We start from the raw sequence: 26,456 nt of genomic DNA on the forward strand, positions 1-26,456 counted from the left end.
TGGAAAATGAATTATTTATAATTAATGATTCATATGCAGTATTTCATGGTATCTTTCTGAATCTTCTCAGTGTTAAAGGATGTACGAGAAATTCTATTTATGTTTATCCATCTCATCCCAACAAAATGATGTGATGTAACAGATGTACAGAGCATCACAGCAAGCTACTGTACAATGAACTCATTCACCCTCACAACATGTTGCTTGTTGAACGGATTCATTACTGAAAATTTCACCAATCACTTTTACGCTTCTATACAAACAATTCTTCTCCGGTGGTCTACTCCGTCTCCTGGCATTCCACTTTGCCTACACCAGTGAAACCTATAGGATTATTTATGTGCATGTATAGAATGTGATTAAAATTGTGGGAATGTATTTTTGTAATGAGGTGGTATTTCCCTTAAATGTTTTGCAGAAGTTTTAGTCACTAGTTATTTGGCTTTCAGATGATGTGATCCAGAATGAAGTCTTCATAAAAAGCCAACCAGTTTGGCTTTAGATTTGAAAATCACCTCAATATTATACAATTTGCAATACAGTATTATTTTGAAGTTATTTTGTACCCTTGTTAGACTTTATGGCTACAGTGTCACTGGCCAGGGAGTGGTGTAATACAGTAACAATTTTATTGTATTTAAACAAATAAAATTTTATTTGGCCTTTTATATGCAAATGCAGACATGGTTAAAATCCTGTATGGGTAGAAATTTTAAAATTTCTATTGCAGTATTTTAATTTGTCCACTTCCTGAACTTAAGTTTGAAAGCAGAATGACACAGCAACAAGTAAATATGGTATTTTAACAGTGTTGTTTGCTATTATGGTGATATAATCATTTAAGGGTCATGGGAAAATGATCAAATATAAGTAACTCCAAATATGCACTTCCCAAAAGTGCTTAAACTATTCATTTTTTGTTAATGAATACTGTACACTTACTTTGACATCATATTGCAGACTTCAATGTTTTTAGGCTTAGAGATCAGAGATCTTGGTCACATTGTAATTGTTGTTTGGGCTGTAAAATGTTACATCATGCACTGCACATTGAAAACAAGTCTTTCTGAGTACCTGATAGAAGATTACATTGGGGTATGAACACCTCTACAAACCTGTCAACAATCAGTAAAATGCCTAGTTACTCTTGCTGGAAGATGTATAATCACCCATGAAAGTGTTATTATAAAATTAAATTTTTATACTGTATCCATATCATTTGTTAATATAGATCAGATAATTTCATAGAATTGTGCTATTCTAATTGTCTGTAAATGTATTTCTTTATTTACCAAATTTTTCAATGTTTTCTTAGGTTGTGGTGAAGGATTCTCTTATATCCGAATCCCAAACAAGCCAACACAAAATAAAGAAGAGCAGGAGCAACAGCCAAAGCGTACAGTTACAGGAACAGATGCTGATCTTCGAAGACTGTCCCTTAATAATGCAAAGAACCTTCTACGACAGTATGGGGTTCCAGAAGATGAGGTACTGTGTAGTGAAATTATATAATTTCTTAGTGCTTCACATGCTAATAGCAAAACCAATATAAGACTTATGTTGCAAATGTTTTGGTCACTGTAACTGGGTTTTAACTCTGTAGGGTGAAATATCAATGTTTAATTCTTATCCATTTGCTGCTCTTGTAAATGGCCTTATGACTTTATCTCATCTTTCTTAGTTTGCCGCGAGAGTTGAAGAATAAGAAATTAGTAAAGGATATTGTATTTTGAAATGCGTAATTTAGAAAATAAAGAGGACACTGAATAGGTATAAAGATGTGGAGTGAGTGGCCATATCCAGAAAATATTGAATGTGCATTTACTAGAGAGGAAGGTACTGTACTGTACAGAACTCTACTGTACTGTACTGTTCTGGATAAATAGAGGATAAATTTTGTGAAATTGAAAGAGAATACAGCATATGTTAAGAGTGTGGTGTAAGGAGTAATTGTAGAAATTGTTAAATGAGATTTTACATTATTGGCAATGATATTGTACTTAAAGTGAAGGATAGAGACTAAATATATTGATCCATTTTTTAACAGATTGCAAAACTAACTAGATGGGAGGTGATTGATGTGGTGCGAACCTTGTCAACAGAGAAAGCCAAGGCTGGAGAGGAAGGAATGAATAAGTTTTCTCGAGGAAACCGCTTCTCTATAGCTGAACACCAAGAGAGGTAATTGTTCATCGTAAAGTCCAAGATGGCTCGTAGATGATGTATTGTTAGTGATATCATTGTTCCCGAGAGTAAGAGTTTTCAGTTCTTTTTGCCCGATAGAATGTTGCACCTGAAGCTGAAGGTGCCTGTGTGATTTAGAATGTACAATACTAGCATTTTATTTTCTATTTTATTTTTTGTTAATTTTTGTTGCATCACAACCAAAACAGTTAATTTTTCTTTTCACATTGACTTAATATGTTTGTTTTAATTTTATTATATATCATTGTAAAGTACTGACAGATGCTAAGACATATGAGGAAAAGTACAATAAATGTTTTACACTATTATGTGTAAAGAAGATATTGGAAAAAAAATATTATACACATGTAGTCTTATAAACACTTTTACATATTTGAAAGGGACTTAATCTAAAATGAAGTTTATCCTACTTACTCATATTAATATTATTGTACTATTTTTACAGATACAAAGAAGAATGTCAGCGCATATTTGATCTCCAGAATCGAGTATTAGCATCTGAAGAGGTGTTGTCCACTGATGAGGGATCTTCAGAGGAGGAGGACAATGACTCAGATATGGAGGAAAAGGGGAAGTACATTGAAAATATTCTCGCAAATAAGAAGACTTCATCTCAGGTTAGGGAAAAACTTTTTTTTATATTGTTGCCTCATTGCAAATTCTTCCTTTATAAATTTTTTTTTATTTTTTACATTTTAATTTATGAGTAAAGATCTAATTATTGTACTATATTACAGAACTCTTTCAACATAAACCATCAATGGGCATTGGGTATAAATTACGCATTACCACTACCTAAGATACAACATTAATGTGTTAGTAGTGTGAAGTTCTAAGATGGGTTACTTTGACATAATGTACAAGCTTAAAGGAATTAACATTGGAAATTTCTGTTGATGAATTTACAGTATATATCAAACTGACAATGTAACATGTAGAAAATACAGTCAATCATGTTACAAACTTTACAACAATGTCTTACACCAGGGGATAGAATTAATTAACTTAGAACATTATTTCCTTTCCAACAGTAATATAAAGAAAATCCAATCATTGTCACTGTAGATGTTTGCGTGTGTCGTGTAATATTTTAAAGATGAGAATGGAAAGATATTCAAATGGAGAAAATATCAAATACTTATGTAACTAATCAGATATGACAGGATTTGAGACAAGCTACGGTTTGTCTCACATCTTTGTATATTATGCTTAAAGGAACTCAGGATGTGAGGTTTGTTAAGTTTCTCATTTTACAACACAAAATATTTTTCATAATTAATACCTATTCCTTTTTGCTACTTGTTGTATATAGTACCAGTAACAAAAACTATACCATTCCATAATAATATATTTCAGATGACGATGGAGAAAGAAGAACAAGAGAGAAAAGAACTACAGAAGATGATAATGGGCGATGACGATAAAGATGGGGATAAAAGAAAAGGAACAAAGAAAGATGAAGATGAAAACTCTCAATTTGGATTTGGAACACCAGGTGATGTTAAACTGCTCCTCTTGTACTATGTGGACTATCTTGTTATGTAGGTACAGTGAAACCTCTTAACACCAGGTGATGTTAAACTGCTCCTCTTGTACTATGTGGACTATCTTGTTATGTAGGTACAGTGAAACCTCTTAACACCAGGTGATGTTAAACTGCTCCTCTTGTACTATGTGGACTATCTTGTTATGTAGGTACAGTGAAACCTCTTAACACCAGGTGATGTTAAACTGCTCCTCTTGTACTATGTGGACTATCTTGTTATGTAGGTACAGTGAAACCTCTTAACACCAGGTGATGTTAACTATCTTGTTATGTAGGTACAGTGAAACCTCTAACACCAGGTGATGTTAAACTGTACTATGTGGACTATCTTGTTATGTAGGTACAGTGAAACCTCTTAACACCAGGTGATGTTAAACTGCTCCTCTTGTACTATGTGGACTATCTTGTTATGTAGGTACAGTGAAACCTCTTAACACCAGGTGATGTTAAACTGCTCCTCTTGTACTATGTGGACTATCTTGTTATGTAGGTACAGTGAAACCTCTTAACACCAGGTGATGTTAAACTGCTCCTCTTGTACTATGTGGACTATCTTGTTATGTAGGTACAGTGAAACCTCTTAACACCAGGTGATGTTAAACTGCTCCTCTTGTACTATGTGGACTATCTTGTTATGTAGGTACAGTGAAACCTCTTAACACCAGGTGATGTTAAACTGCTCCTCTTGTACTATGTGGACTATCTTGTTATGTAGGTACAGTGAAACCTCTTAACACCAGGTGATGTTAAACTGCTCCTCTAGTACTATGTGGACTATCTTGTTATGTAGGTACAGTGAAACCTCTTAACACCAGGTGATGTTAAACTGCTCCTCTTGTACTATGTGGACTATCTTGTTATGTAGGTACAGTGAAACCTCTATTTAATGGACTATGTGAAGAGGAAAGTACGTTATATCGAGGGCCCATTAGACGTGAAACCCATATATAATGAACTACTGTATATAGAGAGAAGTCCATTACAGGGAGGTTTCACTGGACATTATTATATGATGTAGACCTTAAAGTATTTTTTGATTATTGAAACAAAACATAATCATTCATATGTGTAGAATTAATACAGTTGTTGTTTAATTGGATTCAGTAATGATCATTGATTTATACTTTGGTTTAACACAAGATCAGGGTTTTTTGCCCCATCGAGTACAAATAGATAATGAGAATCCTTTGAGAAGAATTGTTATTTAGTAATGTAGTTGTCGCAGTAGTCTGATTATGATGTTAGGATGGAATTAGTCGTGTATTATGTATGTTATATGTTTATTTATTTTTGTTCTTGCATTTTTCCGTTCTAATCCTTTTGTTTATTAATGCAGGTCGACTTTTAAGAATCACTCGCACGTTTAAGACTCCAGATGGGAAGGAATACACTAGAACTGAAATTGTACGAAAAACTGCTGTGATTGACACCTATGTTAAGATCAGGACTTCAAAAGATGAATCATTTATTAAAAGCTTTGCTGGGCAGCTAGGTGAGTTTGAATTGTAGCTGACTGTTAAAAAAATCTAGACTGGTGTATACAAATTCACATTTTGTATAGTTGCAGATAAAGAACTCCATGTTGTTTATATATATATAGGAGATCTCATCAGTCTTGACATTTGAACCATCCTATTATTGCAACATTACTTCAGATGAGACTCAGAAGGAGGAGATGAAACGTGAGCGTCGTCGTCTCCAGGAGCAGCTGAGGAGGATCAAGAGAAACCAGGAACGCCAACAAAAGGGGATTGTAACTCCACCCAAGACCAAGAAGCCTAAGCTGAAACCAGACTTGAAATTGAAGTGTGGTGCTTGTGGTCAGGTTAGTTATTGATGTTCTTGTGTGTAGATTGGATATACGGGCTTCAGTTGTTAGCTTAGTGTGGGTGATTTCCAGATACTGTAAACTATATGAGGTCATCACATTAATCAGAGCTTCTTTTTTTTGTCATTAATTGTATTTTCAAGATGAAGTATCTTGTAAATTGTAAGTAAGTACAGTACAGCTCTTGCTCAATGCAGAAAACATGTCTCGTAGTAAAGTGAATCAGGAAACTGCTCTTATACACCTTCCCATATGTTTGCTATACTTGGAAACCCATATCTCCTTGTTTAGAAGTTAAGGGACAAATCTAGAGGTTCAGTATGATACTGCAAAACCAGTTAGTTAGTTAGTTAGTTATCTATGGAGAGTGTTAAGCAGGCATTATAGGGTTGACATTCCTAGAGCAGCGACCAGATCTTCTAGTCTGGTTACCTTGGAGAAATTATACCCCCTTTGTGATATTGTTGGGTATCAGGAGGATGCAGAAATTAAGTAGTTATAGCATGAGCCCAGAAATTTAATACTGTTGAGACTGAGAGCATCTCCAGATTTGTAAATTTCTCAGCTTTCTGAACATGGCACTCCCCATATATCCTCTCCTCCCCCATGAAGCCATGAAGCATTTCTGTGTTAAAGTTCTTGAGGTAACTGAAGGGTCAATTTAGTGATGCACAGTTACAAAGTAATGTTTTTGCAACTCCTACATCTCCAACTTATGTAAGCATTGGTTGATCAGCTTCACTGCCTTCTCTTTTGGATCCCAGTCAGACTATCTGACATTATCTGTATTCAATGATCTCATTTTTATATATACAGTACAGTATTTACAAAGTAACCTTTTACTATTGCAGGTGGGACACATGCGGACCAATAAGGCATGTCCCATGTATGCTGGCAACACCAATGCCTCACAACCCATCAGTGTTGCTATGACTGAAGAGCAGGAGGAGGAGATGGAAAAAGGTGGTATTGAAGAGTCTGAAGAACTGATAAATGTAGATGGCACCAAAATCAAGTTGTCCTCCAAAGTTATTAAGGTAAGAGACATTGGTAAGGTAAATAAACATTATGTAATATAAGTTTTTATTGTTACCTTTCATAATTACAGACATTCCTTGGGTTATGGGTGGGTTCTGTTCCTGGAGGCTATCTGTAAACCAAATTTTCCATGAGCTGGAAGTGACCCTTCCGTTGGTAATTATTGAACACACATAATACATACTGTATAATGTATACTGTATACAATTACTATACTTGGGACCTGGGGTTGCCAGATAAGGGGTTTATTTATGCACTTTCTGTATGTAAGATTGAGTGTATATGTTACTAAATAAAAATATAAAGAAAATTACATTTATCTACCAGAAATTATGAGTTCAAAAAATGACGATAGCATAAAGATCACAGGTGGGGTATGGCAGGAAATATCCCCCCTTTCAGTGTGGGTAATTATCTGGCACTCATGTTAAATAAGACTCTTGAGAGAATACTGTACTGTATCCATAAAGTTGGAAATCCATAACCTGGGGAATGTCTGTACTGGTTTTTTTTTAAAGATTTAGGGTTACAGTATCTGATATTCAGAATTCTGAGGTACTGTAATTTTATGGTTTTACTGTGAGTTTGGATTCTTGGTTTTGGGAGGCGTTGGAGGTTTACCTCGAACCCAATGTGATATCAATCTAAGCTCTCCCCAGCCTAAGAGGCTTTATTTTTATAATATTAATGTCTATTGTTTGAACTTTATAAATCAGTTAGATTGGCTATGTGCATCCTTTAAACACTCCCTTTCAAATACCATAAATGGATCGACAAAATGTATCAAGCAGCTGATGTGTTGCTTCAGTACTCTCCATATAAATGACAGTTATATTACATTACTACCAGGTTGTGGTGTTGTACGGCAATACATTTTGCCACTCACAGTTATAAACACTCGGTATCCAATCAACTTGTTTATCAATACTGTATATCACTTGACTGTCTCTCATACGATTTCATCTTTACAGCCTGATTTTCAGTTTGTCAGAAGGAATTATTGGGCTTCTGATGCCATGCTTTATACTTTATTGTCTTTCTTTAATGTTGTAATGTGTGTACAATTAAATATAAAACAATATATTACATCTCTGAAGAAAAAGTTTGTCTAAAAATTATTATCAGTATTAATAAGAGTAAATATACTGTACATGTTTTACATGTTAAAAGAATATTTGATTATTGCATTGTATGTTACCTTACAGCATGCAGAAGAGCTGAAACGAAGATCGCTTGTACTCAAAGTACCTAAAGATCAGGTAAAAAATGCAAAACGAAGACGAGCAGGCACAGTGGTACACTGTGACTACTTGAAACGGAAAGAACGATCTGTCAATCGACGTCGAATAGACCCTGTCATTACGCTTTCCACCATATTTGAGGAAATTTTGAATGACATGAGGGAAATGTCAGATGCTCAGCCCTTCCTCTTCCCAGTTAATGTTAAGGTAGGTAGCAAAGCTATTTATGAATTTTTTATCTTATTAAAAAATTGCACCTTCAGCTAACCTCCCAATGCAGCACATGCTTTTTTCTTGGTGCATGCCCAATGTACACAGTTGCTTCACACTTCCCATGCATTACTATATACTGTAATGTAAACAGCTTATTGTATTACAGTATTTTACTGATTGTGTACTCCATTCATGTGTTGTGTAATCTGTGTTCTTTTAACTCTGTATATCTGTTGTCTTTGGCATCTTATAATACCAGTTCCCTCTGTATGTGTAATATCTATCACAAGTTTTGATGTCATTTCAGTGACAATTTTTAACATATTACATTCACTTTTATTTTTCATGACTAGGTGCAGTATTACCCTTAGCTATTATATTTATATTTTCTTCCATATATGTATCTATTTGCTCTCTGAGTGTATCCTCTCATTCTTGAAGAGGGAGCTGCTAACTGTTTCTCAGTCGTGTTCATATCAAACTGCTTTTGAACCATAACTTTATGTCATGATACAAATTGCAAATTCTACTATTTATTTTTGGTAATTTTTAGAGTAAGTAGTTGAATGAAGTAAGATTATTTTAATTGCACAGGTTTTTTAATAAATATTACATTACTTAATGGGTGCTCACTTCTTGAAGTTAGAATTGTTTAATTACTTGCCCATTGTGTGATAAAGTTTTTGTAATGCATATTTTTACTTTGTTGTGTACCTCCAATTGTTAGCTTATTATTTTACACATTATATGATTTTTATTTCACTGTGTATTGTAATTTCCAGCAAGTACCTGATTACTATAACATTGTCAACCATCCAATGGATTTATCTACCATCCGGGATAATTTACGTCAAAAGAAGTACCAAAGCCGTGAAGAGTTCCTGTCTGACATATCTCAGATAGTAGAGAACTCAAGACTTTATAATGGTAATTATATTGGAGTGCACTTGTTTTCTCTTTACTGTACTGGTATATTTTAAACAAAAGTTTAATTTCCCAATTTAATTTAGATAGAGATCTTCATTATTTTTATCAGATAGATAGTGAATAAGCAGTCTTTTGTTTAATATTTTAATGGGAAGTAATTGCAATAAATTACATGGTATGATGCAATCCAACACAAGGACATTGTGATTAAAGTGTTCAAGTTTTGATGTTCCATAGGATCTCCTCCTGTTATGCAGTAATCTCCCCATTAACCGGAATAATTGGTGAATAGTGGATCCAGTTTTAAGAGTTTTCTGAGTATGGAGACGAATTTTCTCATACCTGAAAGAAATTGCAAAATTGCACATCCCCGGAATATTTCTGGGTACTGGTGAAAGTTTTCCAAGAGTCTAAAGTCTTAATATTCAAGCTCATTTTCTGCCAGATTTATGTATGTGTATATGTTTTGCTTTGTTGTAGGTGTAAAGAGCACCCTCACTGTCACGGCACAAAAGATGTTGGAGCTATGCATTGACCGATTTGCTGAAAAGGAAGAACGACTTATGAGGCTGGAGAAGGCCATTAATCCTCTGCTGGATGATGATGATCAGGTCTGGGATTATGTTCTTGAGACTTGGACTGAGTTGGATCTTGAGTATTTAACCCTTTGGCTGTTTCACTTACTTCTCAGATAGTTCTTTTGTAATGCTAGTTATATACAACCATAAAGTTAACATACCTGGCAATAACCTTCATTGACAACTACTTTATACAGAGTACAGCAAAATTTATCAATTTCATAAATAACCCAAAAACATTTCAATTAATTACAGAACAATATATATACTTAGTAAAATTTATTCAATTAGTAGTTGAAACTTCTAGATGTAAATGAAATGTTTATTGCTTCATGTAAACATATTTGATCAAAAACATATGTTCTTATAAACTGTCAAAATTAGGCCTAGTGTCAATACATCCTATATTCCATACACACTGTACAAAGTTTAGTGTACTAATAGAAAGGCACATTACAGTATACTATGCAGTGCTGTACATGTAGTGTAAAAAGCAATATAAGCATCAGATATCTAATACACAGGCATGATATGAGTTCCCTTTACAACATATTGTTTACAATCTAAGTACAGTACAGTACAGGGGCATATTATTATAACTATACAGTACTGTTATTACATAGTGTCAATTATATTTATAGATGGGAATAAAAGATGACAAATTGTTTTTGCTAAATATATTGTTTATAGTTGGTTCAACTTATTCAGTTCGTTTACAGTTATCTAGTACTGTATAAATACTGTACAATGGCATTTATATTTTGTATGTCTTTTGTGTATGATACAATGTACTGAAAAACATTGGATCACACATAGTGCTATTACCAGTAGGTGGCAGCACATATCATTTATTCCCCTTATCTAAGTGATACAATAGGGGAGTTCAGTATCTTAATTAAGGGGAAACTTTTTTGATGTATTATGAAAAAAATTAAAATTATGGTCATTGAAGGATGTAAATTTTTCACATGTTTGCGAATGAAACAGCCAAAGGGTTAATGATATGTTGATCATTCTGTATTATATTGTCATTAGAAAGAAGATTAGTAAAGAGAAAAGCCTCTGATGAAGTCCCTTTTAGAGATTAAAATTAAATTAAGAGGTTTTCCTTCATTCCTTCTGGGTGCTCAATATCTTATGTTTTGGTGCACACACTAAGAGCCTGATGTTACAACACCTTTCACAAATATAAGTTCCTCATCCTTTTCTTTTTTGTTCTACCGTTATTGTTATTATCATGTCAGACTTTTTCACCAACATGGTAGAGTTACAGTTGTAGAATATACCCAACACTAGTTTTGTTAATTAGTATCATACAGACTTCATCATCATCGTCATCATCATCATCATCATTATTTTATGGTAATTTTCCACACTTGCATTAGTTTGTAATGGTTACCAGGTGACAGCTCTTGATGCTGTGTGGTCTCTTGTAGCCTCTTTTGTCAGGTTTTTAACTGAGATAATTTCTTACAACCTCTCCCCCATGCCATTCTTGGTTTATCCCTAGATCTCCTTCCCTCCATATTCAGATTCATGAATCTCTTAACCACAATTGGTCTCATCCATTCTCTTCACATGCCTGAAAATGGTGTTTTGCATTCTTCACATTATTTAGCAACCACATACTTTTTTTTTACTGCAATAATATTTTTAATTCCCTTATGACTTGTGTGTTTATGGTTGATATCTCAGCACAGTGGCATTCATTTTATGGTACCTGTACAATACGGTTTTTATGGTGGCACCAAATTATAGAGATTAGTGACTCAAAATATTAATGAGAAAGAAAGTTGTACTTTTTCCTATTCTTAAAATTATTATTAGAATCTATATTTCCACTGTATACTTTGATCAGCATTGCCATTTTTCTTTCACCATTTCCAACAGGTTGCATTTGACTACATCTTGGACAACATTGTGAACCAGAAGCTATTCTCAATGCAGGAATCATGGCCATTCATGAAGCCGGTAAATAAGAAAAATGTCAAGGATTACTATGAAATAATTCAGCATCCAATGGATCTTTCTACAATTGCAAAAAAGGTTAAAAGTAAGTACTGTATCTTATTACATTTCCAGAATAACTCATATTTGTGTGTATCCTGTCACTATAGCAGGAGGTAAGAATTCAGTAGTCATTAGAATTTTGGGACTACAGTACAGTAGTATTAGAAGCTTAATGAGCAAAAGTAAACCAATAACTTATTCTTTTAAATTGGAAAAAGATTAAATTCATTTAATGTACAGTGAATAGTGACTTTCACTATACGGTAATTAGATTGCTGCAAATTTATCGGCTTTGTACACTAAGTTAAATAACACATAATCCTTGCATCTCCACTCTTATTTGTGCAAAGTGATGTGGTGTACAGATAATGATACTCCTCTGAAGAAGTTAATGGCAGTATTTAGTGGCAGTTTGATGAAATACGAGTACTGTATATATTTTAAGAAGGTAATTTTATCTTTCCTCAGACCATAAGTATCACAGTCGAGCAGAGTTTATGCATGACATGGATTTGATCCTGACAAACAGCATTAGATACAATGGCCAAGACTCATCCTTCTCACAGAAAGCTGAGATTCTGCTTCAAGTGTGTAGGGAAAACCTGGCTGAGGTAAGAAGAGATTTATTTTATATGATTTATAAATATTTGGATGTGGAGACTTGAGGACTCCTTTTCGTGTGATTACTCTGGATGTAGTTTCTGTGTGGCTGTGTTTGAGATTACTTTGGGTAAGTTTAGTAACGTTCTGTAAAACCCCTGTGGTGACAGTTCAACAATATTGGAAGATTTTCCAGCAATGGATCCAGTACAGGTTTTATCATCCTAGCTCTCATATTTATCAAAAGGAAGTCATTCCTTTTAGCTTCCTTTCTACAATGATTGGTAAATTTCCTTGGTTCTCAGCCTGATCTGTCGCTAGTCTCTCTTTTCATCCCTCACTCAATTCTTTCAAAATTTCACTATATTTTTTGTTTTGTTGTTTTACCATGCACTCTAATAAGAATTAAAGCACTGACTGATAACCTCGACCTCATATTTTCATTCATAACTTATCGTAAAGCTCAGCATAATGTCTCATAATTCACTGTTCCTTTACTGTATTTCTAATCCCTCATATTTGACTACCTCCTGCAACATTAACAAAGAAGCTCAAATTAAAAATCTATTTGCATCTGTTAATTGGGATTGTCAAAACGTACTCAAACAAAATTGTGTTTAGATATTCTAGAAATACAAAGGAAAAAACTGGTGAAAACCCCTGATTTTGTAGCAGTCTTTGAGCTATGACCCCTGCCAGTACTGTAGATAAAATTGGACTAATTTAGAATAGTTTGGGGTTTGTCTTACTGTATCTTTTCAGGAATAATTCAATTGTATGGGTGAAAATATAAAGGAACACTGATCCAAAGTATATACTGTATTTTGACACCTTAAAAAATTATTGGGGTCTTAAATCCAAAATATGTAAAAGATATCAGAGCACATTTGATGATAGTGTACTATCATAACCCTGCTTGCCCTCTCTCTGGTCCTGAGGTGCACTACCTACATCAAACAGACATGGACTATTGGCTTTGACTAAACTCTCTTCAAGTTACAATATAATTGGCTCAGAAACAAAAGAATAGTACACAGTATGTAAAGTACATTACTGTAATTGGGAATTTAAGTTTGAAAGCACAATGATTTAAAAAAAAATAGTTGAGTTTGGTTGTAAGTCAAAGTTGGGCTTATTTGTTTTCTTAAGCATGGTTGACTAGGGACATGCCATATTGATGCATGGGAAATCATAATTATTTACAACTGCAGTCTGTGAAAAATAGTGTATAATCACAAAGGTGCTCTTCAATAAGCAATTGTTTGTCCTCCTTCTCCTTATCTAAGCGGGAAAAAGTAAAGTGGTGACAAAATTTTTCCAGCAAGTGTAATTTTAAATCAGTGGGTATTTAATAAAACATATTTCTGTAGGTGAGGCTTGTGGTAGCAAACATAACAACTGACTTGTGTAGGATGACCATCAGCTTCTACAGAAATTTATCACTCTGTTAAACTGCTTCACTTTTATTGTGGGTTGAGATTATCTGCCTTGTCTTTTGGCCTCCATTTTCAGTATGAATCACATCTTGATGGCTTGGAAAAGAAGATAGCACTAGCCCAAGAGCGAGCATTAGAACAAGCTGAAACAGACTCACTAGGTACATCTCTAGGCCCAGATGATGATACAAACTACACATATGCAGAGCCTGAACAAGATCATCCTGATCACCACCTGGGCTCACCATCTGATCATCTCATGGGCTATTCAGGTACATCCACATTAATTTATATTATTATTTGTGCAGTAATTTAATGGATGTCTAAGTGACTGATCAGTTGCTTTAGAACAAAACCAAAAATGTAGAAAAAAAGCTGTTAGTGATACTGTTTTGTACTTTCAGTACAGTATTCTATGCCGATGCTCTGTTGCTGTACTAAGTTACTTTGACATTCATGATTAAGTTTTGTGATACTGGTGAAATACATACTGTACTGTACAGTGTATAGAGACGAGGCGACCTGTGGTGTAATGGTCAGCGTCCTCTCCTCGCAAGCAAGTGGACCCGAGTTCAATCCTCGGGCAGGGTGAAACAATGGGCAAGTTTCTTTATGCCATTTGCCTCTGTCTACTCAGCAGTAATTGGGAACCTGGATGTTAATCGATTTGCGGATCATATTCCGGGGTAATGGTTAGCCATTGCAGTTGGCGAGTTGTCCAGTTTTCTCAGACTATTCCTCGACACTTTGTCATGCAGCTCGTTAACTTAGGGTGTGGTTGATGTGTTGGCGACAGCTTCTACACCTTAAACAAATTCAAGCCCAGGAGGCCCTTGGGCCGACCATCCTTAATTACGAGGGGCCTCCATTATAGAGACATATTCATATAACTTTCATTGAGGCTTTATTAATTTTTCCAGACCATATGTAGGATTGCTAGGATATGTACAGTATTATAAATTATAAGGTTGTCAGGTGTGGATGTAAAGGATGAAAATTCAAACCTAAAATGGATCACAAGTTCATGTTTTAGTCTCTTCCGGTCATATAGCTTTCAGAACTATAGCTCAGCAGTTTCAGCAGATCAGTCAAGTTTAGGTATCTACAATATGCTGTACTGTGTACAATATACCATATACTGTACACAAATTATAAGCTGAAGAACTATAGGGCAGCTCTTATATCCAATTTTAGCTAAGTTTAATGTTTATAAAAGAATTAATTTCATTCCTTCACAATTACATGACTTTCATCTGTTTTAACATATATTTCCAGGTGATGAAGATGATGAACATGTCAATGTTGTTGATGGTGATGAGGAGGACATGATGCCATCAGCTAAAAGAAGAAGGATGCAACAGTCACAAAGGAATGTCTTGGAGGAAGGTTAGTAAGACATTTCATAAGTTTCATGCAATATTTACATGAGTCATCCAGTTAAAAGAAAATAATCTTTATCGTTATGAGTAAACAAACTTCATTAATTTTACTTTTCTGGCTATATAATTGTTTTACTTTACTTGACTTGTATTTAATTATTAGTAGAAGTTTGATGAGAAACACTGATGTTGTAAAGGAAATAGATATGAGGAGAAATAAATGAAATAACATCCTAAAGAAATTATACTTTGGAGATTTTTATCATCCTTAACAACGTACTTGAGTAAATACCACTCAGTTTCCACAAATTGTAACATCTGCAAAGGTTGGCAAATGTGAGCAGAAATTAGTCCATCAGGCCAGTTTTGCTTCTACTCATTGATGGTTATTTCCTTTAAACACCTTCTTAGAGTAATACAGCTCATCACACTCCTACTGCAGTCTACTACATAACATAGTGTCACTGTGTTGCACCTCGGTACTCCCACTGTGGTGCATGTCATCACACTCCCACTGTGGTGCATGTCATCACACTCCCACTGTGGTGCATGTCATCACACTCCCACTGTAGTGCATGTCATCACACTCCCACTGTAGTGCATGTCATCACACTCCCACTGTAGTGAACCTCAACATCCTCCTATTGCAGTGCACCTGATAGTTATCCACAACTTTTCAGATCCTATACTGTACTGCTTTTAGAGTGGCTGTAGTACAGAAGTAGTATTATAACAGAGCTCTGCCAGTTTGTTACTAAATTAACAAACTTACCTTCAAAGAAATACTGTACTGTACAGTAGTTGCTAAGTTTTTGAGGGTTCCAAAAATATTATTGGAGCATGAATGGAAAGGTTAACAACCCCTTATCTGAAATCCTTGGGGCCAGATGTGTTTCGGATTTCGTAATTTTTTGGATTTCAGAATGGTTAGGTTGGGTTAGGTATAAATGAAATCGTGGGATAAATATACTGTAGTCCATAAATACTCTAGGACAGTTTATTTGTAAGGAAAACATTCAGTAAAACTTCAAACATATACAAGTATGTACAGTACTGTAGAAACTAAGCTAAATACATATATACATGCAGTAAAGGTACATTACATCTGGCTTGATGATCATGGAGAAGAGGGTACATCAGCGTTGTCATCGTCAGGTTAGAGTCGGACATCTGAAGATGGGCCAGGAACAGGACTCTCAAGTGATGACTCAGCACTACGACAGATGGCATTTTTTAAAGACTTCTTCCAGTGTCATCTGTCTCATTAACATTGGCTTCTTTCTTAGCAGTCTCTCATTTTAATTGAGTAAACTGCCATAATCTCTTGCTCACTGATAAATGCCCATTGTTCAAGGACAGTAATTAACTGATAACACATTTTCGCCGCTTCATCTATGGGGACTTTTTCACCTGTGTTCACAATGCCATCATCATCACTACTATCCTCATGCAATTTTTCCATCACTCAACGAATGCACAACAGGTGCAACATTGTCAACTTCTTCAATGTCAGCTTCCTCTAACCTCTTTACACTTTCGGATGATAAACCTTTGGCGTATGTAAGGAGGTTTGATATCATCTTCTCCTTAGTGACATGAAACCCTTCAAAGTCTTCATCTGCATGTTCATCTGCATCATACATCATTGTAGGCCAAATTTTGTGTCAAGCATTTGTTAATGTTGGTCTATCAACAGCGTTCCAAGCATTAGCAACTGCGTAAATGGCATCCTTAACATTGAACTCTTTCAGGAGCCTTTGGATTCCTATGCCTCTGTTGACTGCATCAAGCATACAGTTAAAAAAAGTCTTTATACTTGCTCTTCATGGAGCGTAAAATTCCTTGGTCACAAGACTGTATTAAAGATGTCACATAGGGGGGGCAGTAAATGCCAAAAACATTAATTTTCACAAGTAGTTCAGCAGGGGGATGTGTGGACCAGTTGTCAAGTAACAATAGAATTTTACAGTTTTTTCCAGTCCAGCTTGCCTGCAATGAGCTCGTGTCGCTGGTACGAAGTGGTTATTGAATCAGTCTGAAAATAATTTTCTGGCTACCCATGCTTTCTTGTTCACATAATAAGGTACAGGTAAATTGCGTACACCATTCAACCATCTCAGTCGTTGCCTTTTCCAATCACTGCCAACCTTAACTTGTGTGTGCCGGCAGCATTGGCACACCCAAGAACGGTCAACTTGTCCTTAGCATCCTTAACACCTGTTGGTGCTCTCTCATCAGCCGTTGTTAATGTTTTTCTGGGAACGTAGCGCCAGTACAGAGCTGTTTCATCAGCATTGTAAATTTGTTCAGGACTAAGGTTTTCATCAGATATTATTTTAGCAAACTTGTCAATGTAATTTTCAGCTGCTTCGTGATCAGCAGAACCTTTTTCACCACAGATTTTCAGATATTTTATACCATGACACTTCTTAAATTTCTGCAGCCAACCTTCTGAATATTCTCACTCACCATCAATGTTCAGTTCTTCATGGTATATTCTAGCTTGTTTCATGACCATCAAACCAGTCAGTGGAACACGTTCACTTCTTCGTTGTCGAATCCACTCAATCAGCACACGGTCAAGATCTTCATTTTTTGCCCTATGCAATGTTTTTCTGTTTTTCATTAGTTTATGGTCATCACTGTCAGTGTAAAACTTCAACAACTTGTGTTTCTGTTTCTTTAAGTCATATACAGTGCGGTGGTAGTTCCCACACCATATTCTTTAGTAAGACGCCACACAGGTACACCACGATCAAGCTTCTGTAATAACTCCACTTTATGTACTATCGATAATGAGAGATGCTTCCTTTTCTTCTCACTGTTACCCATAGGGTATCTGAAGCTCTTTTTGACATTTTCAGTGAAATTAAACAAAATTACACAAAATATAAGAGAACAGCAGATGCAGGTGTGTGACTTGTAGCAACACTAAGACACAAATCCTCACTCACACCCGCCGCTCGGCGTGGGTTGCGTCAGGTCCCAGTCATGTTCGGCGTCACTCGGGGTATGTCGTGCACACGAGTGATGCTCCACGTAAAAACTTTCGGTTTTAGGAGGTTTTCGGTTTTCGGAATTGCGGATGAGGGATTATCAACCTGTAGTGAGGTTAGCTTTCTTTCCATCACTTTCTATAGGCCATTTCCAAATACAAGCTACTTTAAAGTAAACAAAATACATGTACACTACTGTGTATATAGGTAGCCATGCAAACATAATGTCTAGGGTTTTTAATATGCATATAATTTTTGTTCCCATTACATTTCTGAATAAAAAAAGAAAACATTTAACTGTTTAAGTTAAATATATTATTCATGAATCATTCTCAGTTCCCACATTGTAGGCTTTTGTGTGATCTTATATACTGTATACTCTACTGTACTTACTGTGGTTGATTATTGAGGTAATTTACACTTTTTTCACAGATTTTTAATGGTTACTAGACTTATATGATATCCAAATGGCAATGTAAAAGTATGGCAACTAGTTTTAATGTTGGTTTTGAATTTTGAGGATTTCAAGTTTTGGGCCATAATTTGCCTTGTCTATGAGTATGAACGTAAAAGATTGTCATAGATATTGACCATAGAGCCAAGGATGTAAGATCTAGAAAATAATTTTTATGGTAATTGTTAATCAGAAAAATGTTTCTGAACAAATTGTATTTTTTATTCAATTTTAACAGATCTTGAATTCAGTGATGATGAAGAAGACTTTGGAAATCAACAAGTGGTGGAGATACCTGAGGGTATTGGTCTTGAGGAAGACCAGTATGATCATCATCTGCAAGGACCTGATGAGACCCAGGGTGCAGCTGAGGCTATGGTGCAGCTCTCTGCCCAGTACTCATACTATCAGGTGTGTTAACCATGCACAACAGTCACTCAAATGTCTATGATTTGAGGATGTTATGGTGTGGTATTGTTTGTCCGTTCATTAGATTTTATTGCATATCAGTTACACAGTACAAGTTTCCTCTAACAATAGTTTTTAGTTCAGCTACAGGAAGCTCAGAAGAATTTATGTTATACCCATGTTGGTATAATCATCATCATTGCACAGTTAAGGTCATATTTTAGTAATGAAAGGCATCACCATCACCAAATTAGGTGGAAATAAACGTAAGGACCTGGAAAACTATGTCACTAACCAGTTTTAAGGTAAACTTGTACTGTACAGTCATTGTCTTCCCAGGGTATGATGATTAATTATATACTCTTCTCATTTCAAATAATTAAGTTACTTCTTTGGTATTTCACGGAAGGAAAACATGTTTTAGTTACTAATCTTCATGTGCATGAGCATCTAATGATACCAAGATCACTTCTCTTCAGAATAGGCCACTGCCACCTATTTCTGTGTCCAAATTTCATGTAAATGATCAGTGACCTTCCTGAAAGAAGGAGCAAAGTCTTTTATAATTAGTTAGAAGAGGGAGTTGGACAAAGAAGCTGAGGAGAAAATGTAAACTTTTTAGTGTGCAAAAATATTATAGGTGAGTGAAAAATATTTCAAAGAATGGTTATGGTATGTTATCAGATGAGACTCTTATTTTTGTCATTACTTTTTTATTTCAATGTTATTTATTTATTTTATTTTTTTTAATTTAGTTCTGTTTTTTATTTTATATCTAGCAGGGTGAAGGAGGTGAAGAATATAACCCAGAGGGACTGGCTGGTGAAGGCAGTATGGAGGTGGATGCTAGCTATGATCCTTCAGTAGAGTTTCTTGGTGGCATGATGCCATCACAGGTGAGTGTATGTGAAGTTGTATAGTAGAACATGGAGTAAGGCTTGATAAGTTTAAGGTAACAAACCTTTAATTTTTCTGTATTTGAATGAAGATATTTTGAAATGGTAGACAGTCTGTTAGGATATGCAAGAAAAATATTTTGAAGTACAGTATTGTTATTGGATTTTTAAATATTTGCTATAAAATAAATGGTAATGAAAATAACTTTAGTGAGATGTTTGTTTGGTTATTGTATTGTGAGTCTGTGTCAAAGATAAAGTAGAGAAATGGATAGTGAAATTGGATAAAATAGTTAAGAATTTAGTCATAACACTAGTCATGTAACCTTATTTATTTTGGGAACTTCTAGGCAGTCTGTTGAATGATAGAGTTTTGGTCAAGGAAATATTGGCATTTGGGCATACTGTACTGTACACAATAATAAAAAGATGTAATATGTGGCATGACTGTGGGTGAACAATATGAGTCACCCTGCTGTGAGATAAAAACAAATATAGATATGTATATGAATGGAAGGAAATTAATGGTAGGGTAAAATAATGTTCATGCTGAAGATTTTTGATGACTACCAAAAGTTCAAAGCATGAGATAAAAGTTTATATATCTGATGTATGCATTCAGATCTGCCTTTAAAAGAGTTGAAAAGTAAAATAAATCTAACTGAACTCTTAGCTATAGAAAAAATCACTTTAGCATGAGTGTAATAGTAAAAAAAAAAGGAAAGGGAAATTATTAAAAACTTTCCATATGTGGTAACATTTTAAGATATAGCACTGTAAATATTAATTGGAAGGTATATACTGTACAGCTCTATATATATATACTAAACCGGTATCTCTTTAAGCTAGAGTTCAAAGATTTCTTAAGAGCATTATAGGTGTTCCAATCTTGAGAGTGAGGTGGTGAGAGAGCATTCAGCTGGCTCCAAGAATTAAAATTATACAGGAGTACTGGACTGCTTGGTCAGGTCGATACTGTATCAACAGATTTGAATGAGGTCTCACTGCCTGAAAGCTGTCTGAGTAGAGTCATGTTGATTTCAGCCACTGTTTCATTCTTTGGTGCCAGAGTGCTAGTTCACGCAGCCCATAGCGATCCTTGGGTGGTAGACCATGTTAGTGAGCTCAGTTGAGGACTTTACAACATTTCACATCCTTTTCCAGCCTCTGTTTGGTTTACCTGATTAAGATGGGTTGGGTGTGTCTGAGTCCAGTTGGTTGGGTTTTTGGGATCCCCACACGACGCCTATCATGCAAGTTTTGGTCCGGGTGGCTCATTAAGCTAGGCCACGCAGTAGGACTCCACCCTCTGGGAGGCTCCACATTGTCTCACTGTTCAGTCCCCAAAACTTCTTCTTCCATCAATAGTTCATGCTTGGTGTATGTAAGTTCCACTACACAGTACAGCAAAGTATATTTTTAGCATTAAACTGTTATTATTTTATTGTCTAATCATCATTACATATAACACCACATCATCACTACATATAACACATCATCATCACTACATATAACACCATCCATCATCACTACATATAACACCATCCATCATCACTACATATAACACCATCATCATCATTACATATAACACCACCATCATCACTACATATAACACCATCCATCATCACTACATATCACCACCCATCATCACTACATATAACACCACCATCATCACTACATATAACAACATCCATCATCACTACATATAACACCATCCATCATCATCACTACATATAACACACACCCATCATCTACATATAAACACCATCCATCATCACTACATATAACACCATCCATCATCACTACAGATCGGTAAAGTAGGTTCCGAGATTCTCGTCTTAGGACACACAAACACACATACTTCTTTGTTTTAAATACATAGAAGATATATTACTCATACTGATCTCTTTTAACAGCCACATGATGGCGGTAATATCAATAATGACTTAGCTGTTTCTGACTCCGATGATGAGACAGTCCAGCAGGTGAGACATCAAGAGGATAACCAACAACAAGAGGAAGAAGATGACAGAGATGCTTTGTGGTTCTAAAAATGTCTTCATTTCACTTCTTATTGCCCCACACCCCCCTCACACACACACACACACACACATCATTGGTTGTTATTCATATTCCTATTACTGTACTGTAATAGAAGTTTTTCAATATTATTCCCATTCCACAACAAGGCTCTAAATCTTGTTTATAGCTGTCTCTTCACACAATGTCATCTTTCATTTGCAACATCTTTCCCCAGAAATCACTTGACTTTATTCTCCTTGTTTATTCATACATATTGTTGTTTCCTCGATGCTAATCCCCTCCCTTCTAGTAAATGCTTCACCTCATTCATCCATCTCCTTTTGGTGTTCTCCTCTCCGTCCTACCTTCCATGTCTGAATTATACACTATTCACCAAGCCTTTACCTCTCATTCTCAACATATCCACTTGTCCATTGTGTATGTATTATTTATATATTTCTTTTATACTTCATATTACTGACCTCATGCTATTGTTTAATTCTGTGGAATACATCATGAATCTGTGGTATATTGATTGATTGGTGGTGGTAATTACATGTTTGGTAATGCAGCTGAATCTGTGGTATAGGAGAATAAATTATTGTATTGGGCTGTTAAACCTATTTACATATGATTTATGAACTTGCATCCAGAATAATATTCTCTTGTAAGACTGTGTTTAGTGAGGTGACTAGTGTATGATGGACTGACTTTGGCTTAGTCTTCATGCTTGTTAAATTCTTAGTACTGTACCAAGGATAATATCAGCATATTTTTGTGTGTTGGCAGCCTTCAAACTTTGTACTGTACACAGTTTGGTACTGTGTATGCAATAGAATTATAGATTTTTGTACATATACTGTATATATAATGAAGTTTTGTAAACTAAGAAAACATTTTTAGAATGTGTTTGTCTTAGGCATTGTGTACAGCAATACTGTAGTTAGTGTCTAGAAATTACAATTTAGGGAGATTATGTTTATTATATTTTTTTTTTACTAGGATATAAATCATAATTTTGCACCATATTTAAAATAATATAAAAAGTGACTCAAGAAAAATATCTCATCATTTGAAAAAGATAGTACTTTTAAGAATAATGCTAGGTGTAGTGTAATACAAAATATATTTACATGATGATTGTGTTAATCAGAACAATATACACTAGTTGATATATACCATTTTTATTGTTTGTGAAATCCAATGCTTAAATGGAATACTGTACCTTATTCCCCCATATTAGTGAACTCCATATTGCGAATTAGCTATTGGCAGTAGTTACATAGTCTGACTGGTCTCCTTGTTCTTATAAATATTAAGATGGAGGCATCTTTGGGGCTTGAAATTTACTCTTTTCCATATATTCTCCAGGAGAGTGGAGGCCGGCTGGTAAGCAGAGGTCCTCCTGCTTTATACTCTCGGCTGGGATTCCATCAGGCCCTGTGACTTTGTTATTTTCATCTGTTTGATGGCAGTAGCTACTTCATCCAGGGATGGGAGATAGCTAGAGGTGGAGTCAGCTCTGGATGCTGAAGAAGGACCACATTGGTGTTTCGGTTGAGCAGTGAATGGTAGTTCTCCGTCCAGTGCTGATTACCCCATGGGTAAGTGGAGGTAGTGGTAGTAGGCAGCTACCAAACTGGGAGAATACTACCGCCTGGGAGAAGATATTGGAAGCATAATGTGTTGTCTAATGGTGAACCTGCTGCCATATGGCACCACAAAGTGTGACCAAGTCCCAGGTTGCTGATCTGACATTCTGCCTCATTTACACACAATTGCAGGGTCTCAATTGTTTCTCTTACTTTGACAACACAACATATACAGTATACAGGTTGACAACCCTTTATCCGGAATTCCGAAAACCAAAAAGCTCTGAAAACCGAAAAAAAAAATTTTTAGAGCATTTTTTTTTCTTTTTTTTTTTTTAACAGGGATTAGCTCACCAAGGCATAGATCCTTGACCCACATCAGGGCCTGGGGGGCGAAAATGTAATAGTAATACTAATTATAATAATAATAATTATTCACAGTAAATAAAAATTTTAATAAAAAATACACTAAATAAAATAATAATAATAACAATAATAATAAGAACATATAATAAATTAATAATAATAATAATAATAATAATACTGTATTAATAAAATAATAATAATAATAATAAAGAAATACAAGAATGAAAAAAAGATAAAAGTAGAAACACGACCTAAACCTATAATTATTATTATTATTATTATTAATATATTTCTACTCCCAGGCCCCAATGTGGGTCAGTGACTTGTGCCTGGGTGGGCTAATATAAAAAAAAAATCTGAAAAAGCGAAAGATCACGAAACCGAAATACCTCTAGCCCCAGGATTTTTTGGGTGAGGATGTCAACCTGTATATCGTTTCTCACTAATGATCTTTTTTTTTATTAATTATTTTTATTATTATTATTATTATTATTATTATTGCAGTATTGTTAGTAGTATTATTGTTATTATTATTTTATTTTGTTTTGTATTTTTATTATTAAAATTCTTTTTGTTGTTGTTGTTGTTGCTGTTGTTGTTGTTGTTGTTGTTGTTGTTGTTGTTGTTGTTGTTGTTGTTGTGTTGTTGTTTGAAGTTGTTAAAGTAGTTAGTTATGTTAAGTTTTGCTGTTGTTGTTGTTGTTGTTGTTGTTGTTGTTGTTGGGTTGTTGTTGTTGTTGTTGTTGTTGTTGTTGGGTTGTTGTTGTTGTTGTTGTTGTTGTTGTTGTTGTTGCTTGCTGTTGTTGTTGTTGTTGTTGTTGTTGTTGTTGTTGTTGTTGTTGCTTGTTGCTGTTGTTGTTGCTGTGTTTGCCATCGGTTGTTGTTGCTGGGTTGCTGGTTGCTTGCTGAGTTGGGTTGCTGGTTGGGTTGCTGTCGTTTGCTGGTTGGTTGTTGCTGGTTGGTTGCCGTTGCTGTCGTTGTCGTTGCTTGCTGGTTGTTGCTGCTTGCTTGCTTGCTGTTGTTGCTTGCTGCTGGTTGCTTGCTGTCTGTTGTCGTCAGTTGTTGCTGGTTGTTGCTGGTTGCGGTTGCTGCCGGTTGCTGTTCGTTGCTTGCTGCTGCTGCTGCTGTTGTTGGTTGCTTGCTGTTGTTGTTGTGCCGTTGCTGTTGCTTGTTGGTTGTTGTTGTTGTTGGTTGTTGCTGTTGCTTGCTGTTGTTGCTGTTGCTGTTGTTGCTGTTGGTTGCTGTTGCTGTTGTTGTTGTTGTTGTTGCTGTTGTTGCTGCTGTTGTTGCTTTGTTGTTGCTGTTGTTGTTGTTGTTGTTGTTGTTGTTGTTGTTGCTTGTTGTTGTTGTTGTTGTTGTTGTTGTTGTTGCTTGCTGTTGTTGTTGTTGCTGTTGTTGTTGTTGTTGTTGTTGTTGTTGTTGTCACAGGTAATTATAAATAGATTATTTTATGTGGCAGCCAAGGCAAGGTGCAAAAAACTGAACAGAAAACAAAAGAATAATCGAATATAAAATTTAAATTGTCAAATAGAAGTCAAATATTCAATCCGGTTAATTGGATTTCAGAGTAAAATGAGTGAGCCCATCCTCTGGGAGAGCAGGTGGGTGGTGACTACAGACTAATGAGTCGAGGTGCAGTTATATAGCTCAGTGCTCACTTATGTTCACTTCCCACACATCCACACCCATGCACTTCAGTTTTCTTATTTTATAGTTTTATGAAGGTATTCCATTATGGAATTTCACCCTTATGGAATTCTGAAATTTAGTCCATAATTTCGGTTACGGAAAACAAAATTGCCTTGATGGAATTTGGGTAAATTTTGAAAATTAAAAAAATCACGATTTCCGAAATGTTAAAAAAAAATTTTTTTAATTTATTTCATGTGGATTCATCTGTAGTAGCTAAAGGTGCCAGCAGTCCCATAACAACGACACTAGTTTTGGTCTGCTTGACTTGCCAGCAAATGTTCAGCTGTGCCTCTCTTTTCTGGACTGTATTACAGGTATTGTACTGTGTCACTACATCTGGTCCCCAAGATTTGCTAAGATTGTCAGTTGATTGGAAACGTCCAAAGTAGGGTCACCAGACTGGTGCCTGCGCTACGGCATCTCGGGTACCCAGAGAGATTATAAATCTTACAGTTGCCTAGCTTATACTATAGGAGGGCAAGGGTTAACTTAATTTAATTTTAAAAACACCTTAGAGGCCATTATTCAGTCTAGTGTTCATACTTAGAGCTGACGGATGTCCGCCCCTGTAGAAGTCACAACTTAAGGTTGAAGAAGTCACACATTCAGAAAAATGTCAGGATAAAATCTTTCGGAGTGAGTGCTGAGGACTCTTGGAACAATCTGCCAGAAAGTGTTGTGGCAGTACCAAGTGTGAACTCATCCAAGACCAAACTTGACTAATACTGACGTAGGTACAGAAACATTCTGGAACCAGTACTTGCCAACAGTACGTAAAAGAGACGTGACCGACTGCCCAAGTGGCGAACAGGTTCGATTAGTGGCGAGGAGAATAAAATAAAGTAAAGTATGACTGGCATCTGGCGAGTACTCGAAATGAGAAGGTCAAAGGTCAAGAGTCCTGGAAGACGGCCTTGCTTACAAGATGTAAAATGTGTCAAACCTGGATGATTGGGTATATAATAGTACACACTTTCATACAAAATATTCTGCACAAAAGGTTCACTGAGGTCTGAAACAATAAAAATAC

General features: G+C 35.5%; 1 protein-coding gene across 7 annotated transcripts in view; it reads left to right on the forward strand.

Annotated features, from left to right (window-relative positions):
* Positions 1–22,612, forward strand: part of LOC121869538 (transcription initiation factor TFIID subunit 1-like) — a 49,916-nt gene extending 27,304 nt beyond the window's left edge. For 4 of the 7 annotated variants that reach the window (XM_042370911.1, XM_042370913.1, XM_042370916.1 and 1 more), the window contains exons 18-34: positions 1,316–1,488; positions 2,048–2,181; positions 2,651–2,822; positions 3,562–3,700; positions 5,088–5,243; positions 5,407–5,576; positions 6,431–6,616; positions 7,823–8,065; positions 8,854–8,998; positions 9,476–9,609; positions 11,467–11,629; positions 12,055–12,197; positions 13,699–13,894; positions 14,898–15,008; positions 18,690–18,862; positions 19,639–19,755; positions 21,672–22,612. In XM_042370911.1, coding sequence (XP_042226845.1) covers positions 1,316–1,488; positions 2,048–2,181; positions 2,651–2,822; positions 3,562–3,700; positions 5,088–5,243; positions 5,407–5,576; positions 6,431–6,616; positions 7,823–8,065; positions 8,854–8,998; positions 9,476–9,609; positions 11,467–11,629; positions 12,055–12,197; positions 13,699–13,894; positions 14,898–15,008; positions 18,690–18,862; positions 19,639–19,755; positions 21,672–21,806 — 2,690 coding nt within the window. In that variant the 3' untranslated portion in view covers positions 21,807–22,612. The remainder of the gene's footprint in view (positions 1–1,315; positions 1,489–2,047; positions 2,182–2,650; positions 2,823–3,561; positions 3,701–5,087; positions 5,244–5,406; positions 5,577–6,430; positions 6,617–7,822; positions 8,066–8,853; positions 8,999–9,475; positions 9,610–11,466; positions 11,630–12,054; positions 12,198–13,698; positions 13,895–14,897; positions 15,009–18,689; positions 18,863–19,638; positions 19,756–21,671) is intronic. The other 3 variants (XM_042370912.1, XM_042370915.1, XM_042370914.1) reach the window with 2 other exon arrangements.
* The last annotated feature ends 3,844 nt before the right edge of the window (positions 22,613–26,456 follow it).

Source organism: Homarus americanus, unplaced genomic scaffold, assembly GCF_018991925.1.
Source record: "Homarus americanus isolate GMGI-L3 unplaced genomic scaffold, GMGI_Hamer_2.0 scaffold23578, whole genome shotgun sequence".
Taxonomy (NCBI): Eukaryota; Metazoa; Arthropoda; class Malacostraca; order Decapoda; family Nephropidae; genus Homarus; species Homarus americanus.